The 13106-nt window shown below is 39.3% G+C and overlaps 1 protein-coding gene across 1 annotated transcript in view; it reads left to right on the forward strand.

Moving 5' to 3' along the window:
* Window positions 1-13106, forward strand: part of ZNHIT6 (zinc finger HIT-type containing 6) — a 32018-nt gene that overhangs the window by 558 nt on the left and 18354 nt on the right. The window contains exons 2-8 of the mRNA XM_056497835.1: window positions 1206-1271; window positions 1363-1469; window positions 1554-1639; window positions 2433-2536; window positions 10319-10387; window positions 11177-11257; window positions 11767-11847. Coding sequence (XP_056353810.1) covers window positions 1206-1271; window positions 1363-1469; window positions 1554-1639; window positions 2433-2536; window positions 10319-10387; window positions 11177-11257; window positions 11767-11847 — 594 coding nt within the window. The remainder of the gene's footprint in view (window positions 1-1205; window positions 1272-1362; window positions 1470-1553; window positions 1640-2432; window positions 2537-10318; window positions 10388-11176; window positions 11258-11766; window positions 11848-13106) is intronic.

A 13106-nucleotide genomic window follows, 5' to 3' on the forward strand; every position in this document is an offset into this window, starting at 1 on the left:
TACGGCACGGCGGCGGCAGCGGCCGCACTGGCTCGGGAGCGCCTTCCCCGGGGCTCGGCGGTGGCCCTGTGCCCTGCAGGGCCTGCTCCCGCGCGGGTGAGGCCCGGCCGAGCGAGGGGCCGCGCGGGGGGCGCCGGGCAGAGCCTCGCTGGGGCGGTGATGGCAGCGGGCACTGCGGAGATCCTGCAGGGCAGCGAACGGGAATCCCTGTTCAGAGCAACTCCCGCTTCTGGTTTGAAGTGTTTGAAACCCTTTTTTCCGGTTCTTGGGATGGCTTTGTGCTGCTCATTCACACAGCTCGTCCGGCGATGCTGTTGCTGGGCTTGTCCTTCAGGCCCTCACTACCAGCAAGCAGCGCGCACGTGGTGGGGAGAGGAAGAGAAACGGGTTGGGGCTGACATTTATCTCCTGTTGGTTGTACTGTTGTGCTATTCTCGAAAACTACTGATGTGAGAGAAATGTTATTTCTCTTTTCTGTTTGTCAGATTTAAAATAAGAGTGATGAGTTTTTCAGTTGGCATATCAAGATCTTTTTCCTGAGACTGGGAGAAACAGCTGTTTTAATAGCCTAGGGAAAAATACATGGTCATATTTGTAAAGGAATTTAGTTTTCACTGGTATTTATTAGTTATATTGATAAGATTCACACATTGTGCCTGAAAGGTTCCCTGACTTTGGAGTTTCCACTGCTGACAGCCAGAAGTTGTTTGGCTGACTATGTTGTCATGCTCTTTTAGTTTCAGTGAAAAATGGGATGCATTGTTCGGGGTTTAGTGTGCCTTAATCCTTGAAATTTATTTTCCGTGTGCCTTTAACTGGGAGTGTTCTGAGCCAGCATGGTATAGTACACATTACAGGTGATGGAAAAGGAGAAAAGCACTGATATAGCCAGGCCACAAAGCATAAACTGATTAAGGCTTGCTACGTTTATGTTATGTTTAGCAGTTAGCATGTGGTTTATTTTCTTTCGAGCATCTACAGTGTTTTAATGTGTGTGTGTTTAAAGGTACTCTCCATAGCTTGTGTTGTTTTGTCTGCCACCATTCCTGATCCAGGGTGTTTGTGTTTTCTTTTTCTTCTTTCAAGGTGCACTTACAATAGCTTTTCTTGAAAATGCTGATGAATGGCCTAGTGCCTGGTTTTTGAGCAGGCCAGTCAGGTGCAGAAATGCTGCTTTACTGAGAAATGTTTTTTGCTTCTTTCAGGTGTGAAACCTGTAGCAAAGAAGAAGCTAAGTACAGATGTCCACGATGCATGAAATATTCGTGCAGGTATCTGTTATCTGAACTAAATAGCTGTGTTTATTTTCCCCACTCCTGTGCTGAACATGTTAATTTTATTTTTTTTTTTTTGTCATTTCAGCCTGTTGTGTGTAAAGAAACATAAGCTTGCCCTGAGCTGTAATGGAGTCAGGGATAAAACAGCATTTGTCTCTGTAAATGAATTTACTGACTTGAACCTTCTGAGTGGTAAGAACATACCTTGTGTGTTCTAAAACTCCCTGGTTTTACTAGGCTGGCCCTACATTGTTCTTTGTTCTATTTAACCTTCAGATTATCGTTTCCTGGAAGATGTAGGAAGGACAGCTGATGCTGCTGCTCGACATTGTATTGTGCATAGTCCAGCAACAAAGAGACTTGTAAGTTTTTGATTCTCCTTTTGCTCTGTTGGAATTAGGGTTGGCTACCTTTGAATTCCCACTGAGGCAGTCCCAGTCCAGATTCCATGACTCTCTTATGAAGGTATGAATGACCGTGAATTCTAGAGCCAGAAATCAAAAGAAGTCTCTAGATTTTTGCAGCAATAGTATTGATGGTTATATTCAGTTGCTTGAAAGAAAAGATCACTAACAATTCTTAAAATTTATGCATGACCACTGTTGCTGTTGGATGATAGATGTGCATTAAGAAGGTCTGAATGTTCCCTTACACTTCCACAACTTTAAAATTTTTAAGTACGCGCTTCCCAGGTAAACAGTGGATTTATTAATCACTTAAAAATTGTTATTTGGTTCCCTATATACCAAATGAAGACAGCTGGAGTTCTTCAAAGATTAAATCTAAACAAGAGTGACAAAAAAACCAGCCTCCTAAGGGGGAAGGAGTTTTTGCTGAAGCTCTTTCAGCAACCAGACATATTCCTCAAACTAAAAATGGTCACACTGTGACTTTCATGGTATGTTAAAGAACTTTTACTATGAGGAGGACATTGGCGTGTTCTTTATTAATAGTAAAAAAACTTTAAAAATGTTTCAGAGAGTTTCTTAGGCTTACTTTTTTCATTCATTATGGTTTTGTAAAGCTTAAAAGTATTTCACTAAATACGGCCTTTTCTATAGTATTCTCATAATTCCTGTCAGCTTTTTATTGTTCCGTTTTCAGAGGGGTTATGTATTCAGATTTTCTTTAAAAAATGTTTTTATTTTTTCCTAGTTATACTGCTTGAGGAACAAAGCTCGAGGGTGTAATATTGAGCTAAAAACACTGCCTGTTGGATTTACAAAAAGAAGAGAAAATTCTACCACCTTCAATTTCGTGTGAGTCTTCAGCTGGTTACAGTCAGCAATATTTTATTTTCCTAACATGAGAATTTGAGTTCATACCAATATGCTTGCTTTAAAATCTGTTAAAAGAACCATTTTTTTGCAAAAGCTGTTTAATATTTCATGCTTTACGTTTTCATTTTCTTTAGGTTCTTTGAGCTCAGTTTAACAGCTTACATAATTCATGCTTTATTTTGAAAAATGCTAACACTGAGTAACAGTAGGAAGAATCAGTGCTGTTCTGGTCTTTTAATTAACACTTAGGTTTTTTGCTGGAAAAGGAAAATGCTTCTTTGGAGGTTTTATGATAGAGGGTTGATGTAGAAAGCTTGCACAAATCCCTATCTCTGAAAAGGCTGACTTCAGATCTGAAGAGGTGCTTCAGTACCTGAGTTGCATTCTGTGCTGGGAGTTGCTGTGCTGGAAAATGGGAATGTTTGATACAGCATGGCTTAGAGAGACAAGAGCAGACAGATACAATTTCAGGAAGAAGGCTAAGGAAAATTTAAAGATTTCTTCCTTTATCTGCTCTGTGCTTTTTCTGTGATATCCGGAGATTGAAATTTAAAGTATTTTCACAGTAAAGATGAAAGAAATTACTAGGTATTTAATTGTGACAGGAATCAGGTCTATGGTTCAGCTCAGTGATATACTGGGGTCAAATATAAATGCCTTCTGAGCTTCTCACAGCAATGACATTGGCATCACATCCCCCTGATGGCTCCTTTCCTTGTTTTGTTCAAGGTCTCAGTTTTGGCAATTTGTGTTTTCAGGAAGTGTTTTCCCTCTGCTCTGGGAGCTGTACACTCCATGGTGTCAGTCTCTGGCTGGCCACCAGAGGTCTGCCTCTGACAGAGTAATAACCCACCTGGAGACTGCTCAATACACCCACCTGCGTCGTTTAGCTGCTTTAGGGAAAAGCAGGGGGCTTTGGTTTTGCACATAGAGTAGATTTTAGTAGAATGTTAGGCATCAAATAGATATAGAAATGTAGCCTTTTAAAGATACATATTATATCAGTTCTGTTAAGAGAAAACCCAGACTGAACCAATGGAAAGAAAGGAAATCTCACGTATTTTTTCCTCCCTCTGCCCTCCAGTTTTATAGGTCTCCTTTCAGAACAGACCAGGTCTGTTCCAGACCTTTGCAAGGTTGCCTCCCTCTGCACTGACTTCCCTGTCTTTGGCTGCATGCTCTACCTTATACAGACCCCTTTTACTAGTCTCATGCTGCAAAAAGTATCTCAGGCTTAGAGCTGAGTTTCACTTGAATGGGGAATTTCCTCAGTGTTACAGATAAAATGACATACCCTATACTCGTTAAGTGTGTTTAAGGAGCAGCCCTCGAGAGCAAGTGCAGGAAGCCCAGGAGTGCTGGGGTCAGTAGCTAAAAGGACAGAAGAGGAACAGACACAGGGAGGTTTGACAGCTTTGGGAAGATCTTGGGCATGGTACAGTGCTGTACTGACAAGATATTTGCCTTCATGAACCATTTTCTTTTTCCTCTAGAAAGCCTTTTTTGAGCAGATTATGCTTTCATGTGTTTTGTGTACTTTTTGTTTTAACAGAACCAGATTTTAAAACTAAGAGAATGGGGCAAGGAAGGTGACTTCTTGGCAAATAGCCATGGAAATATTTCATGAGCTTTCTGGTAGAATGCCTTAGTGGTTGGTCATTCATAAAGTCCTGGGGAACTTTTACTGTTGCTGTGAAATTGTAGCTTGTCTGGGACATTTACTTCCTACCAGAAAGGACTTGGTTATATTCTCTGTCCAGAAGAGCATAGGAAATCACTGTCCTTTTCTTGCAAATGCTGTACAGGAGTATGGAATATGCTCAGTGATTATTGTACAAAGGATATATTTCCTCTCTATTGCTGCTACTGTTATTCACACATCAATGGGCTGTTTGAATTCAGTGATGCAGATTAAGCATTAATATCTGGGTTTTGGGGTTTTTTTGTTGTTTTCTGAATGTTTGGTTTGATTTTTTAATTGGCATGTTCTGCCTACTCTCTTTAAATGAGTTCTAAGGACTCAGGTTTGGTCAAACCAGTGATTTTCAGGCATTTAGCACCTCTGTCATGGGACTTCACGACACCTATAACATTTTGTTGGATATCACATTGACATGAGGTAAAGCTGTGTGAATAGTCACATATCCATTATATGAGCTTAGCACCTGGCAGTGCTCAGGGTCCACTGTGTCCCTCTCCCGTAGATGAGAGCCCCTTCTCGTGTTGTTTGTAAGTTGAGATTTGCAGACAGATTGCTCCAGAGGGTGGAGGCTGGAAGCTGCTCAACATCTGTGCGTGGAAAACTGAGAACAGGCTTCTCCCATGTCCTCTTGACACTCTCCCTTGTGAGCCAAGCTGTTGGGCAGTACAAGGCAGGAATGAGAGTAGTCCAAAACTAGGAAGTACAAGATGTATTCTTGTGTCATCCCCTGTCTGTGCCAGTGCTGGAGGACAGATCAATGTTGTTTGGATGTGTTAATCAGACTTCATTTCCTGGATTCCATGGGTTTGTTTGCTAAATCGGATGTTGTGAAAGCATATGTGCCAATGCTGGGCAACACATGGATTGGACTAATGTGTAATATTGAATATCTAGGTTATGGAGGGTCATTAGAAAGTAGTGTCTGAGTCCAGGGTGTGAACTCATGATGCATCTGACTTCTTGTTCATAAATTATTTTTAAAGTGCTCCTTCACCCTACATTTTCTGTGGTGCCCTTATTTTCAGCACAGCTGAGTTCCACACTGGATCCATTCTGCCGTGGAGTTGATGGGATGAATTGCTGGAATAGGAGGCCTCTGGGAGAGGGGTGAAGGATGAGGCCAGGCTGAAACCAAGGGCAGGAGCACCAGCTGGGAAGCTCCAGCCAGCAGGTCAATGGGAAGAGGGGAATGAGCTTGCAAGTCCGGAGCTCCAGTTTCCTGGCAGGAGATGCTGTGGTGAGACACTGAAATGGGGCAGTGCAGTTCCCTGAGCTCTGCAGCTTGTGCTGCCCTGCTCCAGCCCTCCCTGCTGCTTGCACTGTCCTAGACATCTCCAGCCAGCTTCCTCCACACTCCATTCACAGCCTGTCTCCCAGGCAAAATCCTTTTTACCTCTCCTCCCCACCAAGAGGGGCCAGAGGACTACAAACCTCACTTGTAGCAGGCTGCTTGCAGCCTGGGAGCATTTGGTCAGAGGGATGTATGTGGGAGAAAGAGGAAGTTTTTACATTACCTCTGTTCTTTGATGTAGTTATGAGAGAAGAATACAGTGTGGAGATTTGGCATTAACATAATTTAGGAGATCATCAGTGTTACACCTGGAGGTCCTAAAATGTCAACTCTAATCTTCAGCTAGATGGAGATAATTAAAATTATTGTTTGAAGTGTTGATTTTGAGAATATAGCAAGGTGTTTTCTGAGCTGGGTTTTGACTTAATATTACACTGCTGCAGCTGTTAAACTTGAATTTAGTTGTTACTTAATACATAGGTTTGCTTGCTTTCTTGAACCCATGAGGAAGAAAGTTAAGTTGCTAAGGGAAGTCGAGGAAGGCAATATTATCCAAAATTATACAAGCTGAATTCCCAGTACTTCAGTTAAACTTCAGTGTATTCTGAGAGAGTACTGGGTATTGTCAGATGAAAGGGTAACTGATCTGTCATTAAACTTCATGTCCTTTTAATCACTTCTATGAATTCAAAAATGAAAGAGACAGGAAACTACAGTATTTGCATGTTGATGTAAGATATCCTGTATACTAATATTTTAAGAATACTAGTTGCTAAATTGAAACAAAATAATCAATGAATCACTATCTCTGACAGGCTGGCAGTGAAGTACTTCTGTAGAGCCAGAACTGCAGTTGATGTCTTAAGATGTGATGAATTTGGAATTTTTGTCAATAAATAGTTTAGTTTACGTACATTTATACATACACATTTACAAACATGTTTAAAATAGCTCTGTTGCATTCTAGACAAAACTGAGAGGAAATGCTCAGAGGAAGCTGAGATAAGAAAGTTAAGCTTTATGAGATAATTTCATATATTTTTTAACAAATGCGTGTAAACATTACACACTTCTAGAAATCTGCCAAGGCACTTAACAGGTATGTCCAAGTCCAGAGAACTTTGTAGGTCAGTCCTTTAATTCCCAGCAGCTGTACTGTCTACAATCACAGTATTTTGAGCATCTTCTTAGGTACTGCTGTAACTGTAAAGGTAGTGAAAATTTTTGCAGCTGTTCTGAGAGCCAGCTGGAGGAGACAGCCACTTTGTATATTCTGCTGCTGTCTTTGTAACATTAGAAGAAAAATGTTCCATTGTTGGAAAAATGTTCTATTGCTGTGAAAAATTTTTAACTCATTTACATGCAGTTCTGGGAGAGCTACAGTTGATGACAAAATAAGTTTTTGGAAGTTTTTGGAAAAATGAAAGGTAGGTAGTTACTTTTTGTAAAATTGTAGCTCTGAAACAGCCTTTGCAGTTCTGAATTTATTTTGCATCTACGTCTCATGCAGGGAGACAGGTGCTTGGTTCCCCTTTTCCTTCTCATCCAATTTCCATGCTTCTGAAGTAGCCAGAATAGGAGATGAAACTGAGCAGTGCAGGGATGGGCTATGATGCTGCTTTTACTGCTGGCATCACTGATGTGCTTATGCTTCACCCAGATCTCTGCTGTTTGGTAGTTTTATAGTCAGTGCCTTGGTATCCAAAAAGCCAGGGCACTGTTGGAGGGGCATTCCATGGCAGCAGAGTGGCATGGAATGATTATGGAGTGAGCTGTTACTGAAATGCAGATGATTTATTCAGTTAGGCATTTTCATTTAGAAAATGAACATACTACATGTCTGTTGTATTTGAAGGAAATATGGAGTCAGTGAGATCTGGAGCCAGGATATCTAACTTTGGTCAGAACTTGTTGTGAAGCAGCTCTGATAGCATCTACAGTTGACATTAAGTTCTCTGGGCACACATCAGTAATGGTGAGGGATGCTTCACTTCAGTAACAGGCACCCAGCCACTTGTTTTTCAAGACCTCATTGTACAGTGAAGAGTATGAGGTTATTCCTGTTCCAAGCTTCTTTTTTCCCTTGCCTACTTCTATACTGTTCTTTAACTGTCTTGCCTCTTTCTGCTTGCCATTTACTTCCAGGCAAGAGTTCTTTGAAGAGAGATGAAGTCATTAATTGCCAGCTATGGTACTAGTTTGGTGAGAAAAAAAACATTTCTGTGTTTTCAAAGTGGAACTTTTTGATGAGAAGTGAACTTTTTAACTTCAGCTTGCCTGATTCACAGCACTTTCTGTAGACTAGATTGTGCCTGGAAGGGGGAGGGAGGGCGGAAGTCTGAGAAGAATCCTCTTAAGCTGATTTTACAGCTGCAGTGATGAACTGAGTCTGCCTCAGTGAGCCCACAGGGAATTAGTCTTGCATGTGAAATGAGGATGTGCTGTGTGACAACTGTTTGTATAGACACATGAAGAGTGTTCCTAGCAACAGGTAGCAGATTGCTACAAGTTCTTTTTGGAGCACTTCTTTTTCAAGTGCCTGTGTTACATATAGTCCTTTGGGCCATCTGTTCCTATGAGCTGTGTTATGGTTTGTCTCTCTCATGCTTTGGCTCTCTTGATTTAAAAACCAAAGTGTCACATAAAGGATTGGTCACTTAGAATAGATGAACATGGGCTTTTTGAAAAAAATGTGGAAGATGATGAGTTAAATGAAAACATGCTAGCAAGCCTCATGTTAGTTAATGACATAGAATAAAACCCTCATCTGAACAGTCCTTATAAATATTTTAATAATCAGAAGCAATTCCTTCAGCTAATGGTGGTGACTCTATTTCTGTGTCTAAAGCTTACTAACTTTTACTAGTCTCCCTGGAAAAGTGCTTTGAAATAACACCATTCCATGTTAAATAGCAGATATTAACGTGTCTAAGAGGAATCACAAGCTTGTTAATCGCAAGGGAGCTGAACTGGTTACATAACACTATTGATATTTCAGTTTGCTCTGTGTGTAGCATTGGTGCTTCCTTCAGCTGTCAAGATAAGAATTGCAAAACCTTGTTTTACTTACGTTGCAAAAGCTCCCAAAATTCCACTCAATGGTTTTTGAGTTATTTCAAAACATTTTCAGTTTGGTAATATAAGACTGTCATACCAATATGCAAAATAGCATAAAATTCACAGGCCCAAATACTATGCCAGCTCCTGGTTATATATATGCTATATGATTAATAATGTTTTCTGTGTTACCCTACAGCTCTGGTCATACAATCTTCTTACCTCTTCCAGATCTATGTTCTCTAGTTCCACCTTCTCATTCAAGGCATTCCCATTCTCCACTTTAACAAACATGAGCAGAGAGAAGAAAGGAATCACAAGGCATGCTGCACAACTCTACTGAGGCACATGTTGCTTTGGGGACCCTGGGCTTCATTAATTTATTTTATTCTAATTATTATTTTATTGGAGCTGGGAGTTCCTGCTTGCTCTTTTTTTGGTAAATATTAATACATCTGATTTTACTTTTACTCCAGAAAGTATAGTTCAGCTGTAAAACTCACTTTTCTCCTAGGAACAACTAGGTAAGGGAATTACTTATTTGATAAGCTCACTGTATAAAAAGTGCTTGCATTTAAAATTGATATCACAGTTAATTGATCTTAGCAGCTAAGTTTACTGTTTTGCTCGTGGATGCACGTACACTCCTCTCTGCAGCCAGCTAGAACCTGCTGGATAATGTTTCATTTGCCTGATAAACAAATTAAACAACGTGTTGGAGCAACACTGTGTTTACTTTTTATTGTAGACCAGAATCTCTGCATAACTGAGGGTGATTATCCTGGATGCAATGATTCATTGGTCTTAAATTAAGGTTTAAAAAAAGATGCCATTAGATGTCCCTGTGCTTCACAGGTGTTTGAGCTCTAAATCTTTGCTGTTTGTCGCAAGCATGAATTTCTGAACCAAAGAAAAAGGTCAGGAACCTACCTTTTAGATTGTGCTTTCTTTTAGGAAATTATTTTAGAAAAGTTTCTGCAGATATTCTGCAAATGAGCAAAAAGGCAAGTAGAGATTGCCTTATCTAGCAAAATATTCTCTAGAAATACTGCCTAAGATGATACTGCTCTCAAGCTATGCTTCAGTAGCTTCTGTTCTCAGGTATGCTAGCTGAAAAGGGAAGGTGGGTCTTAAAAATAACTAACATACAGAAGAAAGGAATGTGACATCACTGTGTCTGTACCAGTTTTACGATCTTTCTGTAAAATGTTTGTTCTTTCTAACTTCTCTTATCCGTGTTATGCCAGAAGGCAACTTCCTTCCCTGGCCATGACACATTTTCTGTTGAGGCCATCATTGCTGGAAAAAGTTGAGTCCCCTGTGTTCTGTAGGACCTGGCCTCAGCTGGGACTGGCTATTATTGTTGCAGAGGTCTGGTAATCTGTCCTGGGTGATATGCCTAAAAACAGTTTCCTTTTCTGAAATAAAGGGCAGCTGGAATATACTCACTTTTAAAATGTGAAATACTATTGATCAGTTAATTGGTTATTATATTTGTAAGGAACTGATTTTCATCCTGTGAGGACTTGAAATTTAGCAGGATGTGGGAGCATTACATCTTTCAAAGGACATATCAGCTTCTCTGCATGCCCCTTTTACTCTTTAAAGCCATGTATTTTCTTCTGCACCAATGCTGTAGATTACCAAGCTTTATGATAGAAAAAAAGGTAGTTGTTACTGACTAAGGATATGCATTTCTTTTTGTTTTCAGGGAGAACAAGTTCTACTGGCATTTGAAGCTCATATTTCCTCACTGTCATGCTGAATACACTTTAAAAGGGTACAGAGCTTTAAAAAATATTTTTATATAGTTTAAATTAATCTGCTGAAATTGAACTGCAAAATATTTTGATCAGTTCTTACTGAGTTCTATTATACAAGTTAAATTCAAGTATTAATTTTAGTGTTCAATAAAAGGGCATTTCAATCTAAAAAATATTGAAAGTTGTGTCGTCCTTTTCTCTCTGAAAGCTAGCAGACTTTCCAAATCAGGCATAATGCTTGTTAGTCCTTTTCTCTGTGAAAGTAGAGAGTTTATATATTCATAATAATAGTACCCCTACACCTAACATACTCTCCTCTCATGGAGCAGATGTTCAGCACAATTTGCCACCTGTCCTCACCTGCACTCTGGAGCTGACCTTCATACAGGGTGAAATGGTTGCATTGTTTGCTTTGCAGAAAAGTCCACAAACACATTTTAAAAACCAAAAAAATAAGCTTCTATTGACAAATGTTTCTCCTTTTTTCCTAGCCTGAAGGGAGATGAGGAGTATGTCCTTGTCTGCTTCTAGGCCTGCAGGAACAGCATGTTTATTTTGCAGGGTTAGAAACTAGAGATATATATCTGTTTACTCCTCATACATGCCTGTGAAATCCCAGTGTTGAAATTGAGATAAAGCTGCCCATATCTGTGCAGTACTGATACACATTTATGATCCTCCCATAAACTACTCAGCTGTGCCATTGTAGCATGCTAATATACTGCTTCCTCCAGGTGACTCACAATAGATATTTGTCTACATGATGAGTGATGTCTCACATGCTTGATTTTTATCTTTGCTGAAAGGGTGCCTGATGATAAAACACTTGCTGATATCCTCAAGCCATATATTGATCCAGTGGAGTCAGATCCTGTCGTTTGTCAAAGGTGTGTAGTGAATAACTTTCCTGCCTGGTTGTCCTAATGCACTAATAAAAGGGAATGGTTCTGAATACATGGCCTAAACTAGCTGCACTATCAGCTTGCAGAGCTGAGTTCCCAGTCAGCAGTACACCTTTAATTTCTGTGGTGAAAAACATCCTAACATTCACCAAGCACCTAACCCTGGGCTACAGCCACCAAACTTAAGCCAGCAAAAAATTAAGAAACTGACTCAACAGCATAAAGACCAAATAAAGCAACTGAAATTCTGAAAAATATAACTGTAATTAACCTCAGTGGAGGTGACAATAACCCTTTAGAATAATTAGAAAAACATGCTAATAATTACAACCCTAATTTATAGAAAACATCTGATATGTGACAAATTATTTTTTTAATGGAAAAGATACATTATTTTGGCTGTTGACATGCATAAGATATCCATCTTCTATGGATGACAGGAAGAAAAGTCATTGTGCATAATTTCTGCATCTTTGCTGCTTTTTTTTTTTCAGATTAAAAATCTATACAGCATCTCCTCAATCAGATGTACGAATTTTAATGAAAATAGAAAACAGGAGCCGAAACTCTATCAGGTAAGGTGGTTCTTCAGTTTATGTACTTAGTAATTAAAAATAACAAGAGGATTCAACACATTTCTTAGTCCTTAATATTACAGTTGGAGATGACATAATCTTATGGATTAAACTTCACTGAGTAATTACAAATGGTTATTAAAATGATTTGGCAAAAATGCCAATTCTTTGTCTTTTAATATGTCAGCATTAACATTTTAGTGCAATTATTGAGTGAGTTTGCCCATACCTAAGCTGCTTCAGCAGCAGTCCATGCCAATGTAACAGATCACAAGTTTGTGTTAAAATGATAAATAACTGTATTGGCCCACAGAAATGCATACATCCATTTCTTTCTGGAAGTTCCTCTGTGGATATGTTAACCTCCCAGAGTGAATTGAAGTGATAGCCAAGGAGAGTTACCTTTTTAAATCAGTGCAGCAAAAAATATGTGTTTATCACAATCCAGTCACTGCATTTGAAATTACTCGTTTTTCTCGAAGTTACTTGCTCATTACTCTTCATGTTGCCATATTTCTGGGTGTGGGCTTTTATGTCTTCAGAATTCAGACTTGTGCAGAATTGCTTTCTTTGTTTTCAGAACACACAATAATCTTGAACTTCAAAATTAAACTTTGAAGAAATCTTTTTTGCTAGTATAAATACCATTCTGAACACTCCACCCTGCTGTCATTGTTACTGAAAAGGATATATATCAGCTTAGTATCATAACTTATTGTGGTTCACCAGTGATTCTTAGTTAGGCATCTGAAAGTACTTTCTTGTCTTTGAATGTAACAAATGTAAATAATATGCTTCCCTTAAATATGATACGTTATTTCTAAGGGGGGGAATAAGGGTATATTGTAAGAATTTTAGCTGTAACTTAGCTTCCAATTTATGCTGGGGTTTTTTCCTAGTAATATTTAAAAATGGGTAATGTACTTTCAATTCAAATTCAAGTGCAAACTCTTAATGATTTTTATTGATTTTTTCTCTTTGCAATCATTATTTGAAATATGGTTGTAACATTTGCCATCAGAATTCTGGGCTAGAAACCTGTTGTTTTTAAGTGAATTTGAAAATACAGAGCTCTGGTTCTTACATACTGGGAGAAAACATGAAAGGCTTTGGACTGCCAAGTACCCTGTGTCTGAGTGCTGTAAGTGTGGGAATAGTAAGTTCTCATTTGTGGACACTGAAATTGTAAGGGACCAGCTGTTTCAGCTGAATATTCAGAAGTCCATGGAGCCTGATGGGTCTCATCCCAGAGTACTGAA

Source organism: Oenanthe melanoleuca, chromosome 8, assembly GCF_029582105.1.
Source record: "Oenanthe melanoleuca isolate GR-GAL-2019-014 chromosome 8, OMel1.0, whole genome shotgun sequence".
NCBI lineage: Eukaryota > Metazoa > Chordata > Aves > Passeriformes > Muscicapidae > Oenanthe > Oenanthe melanoleuca.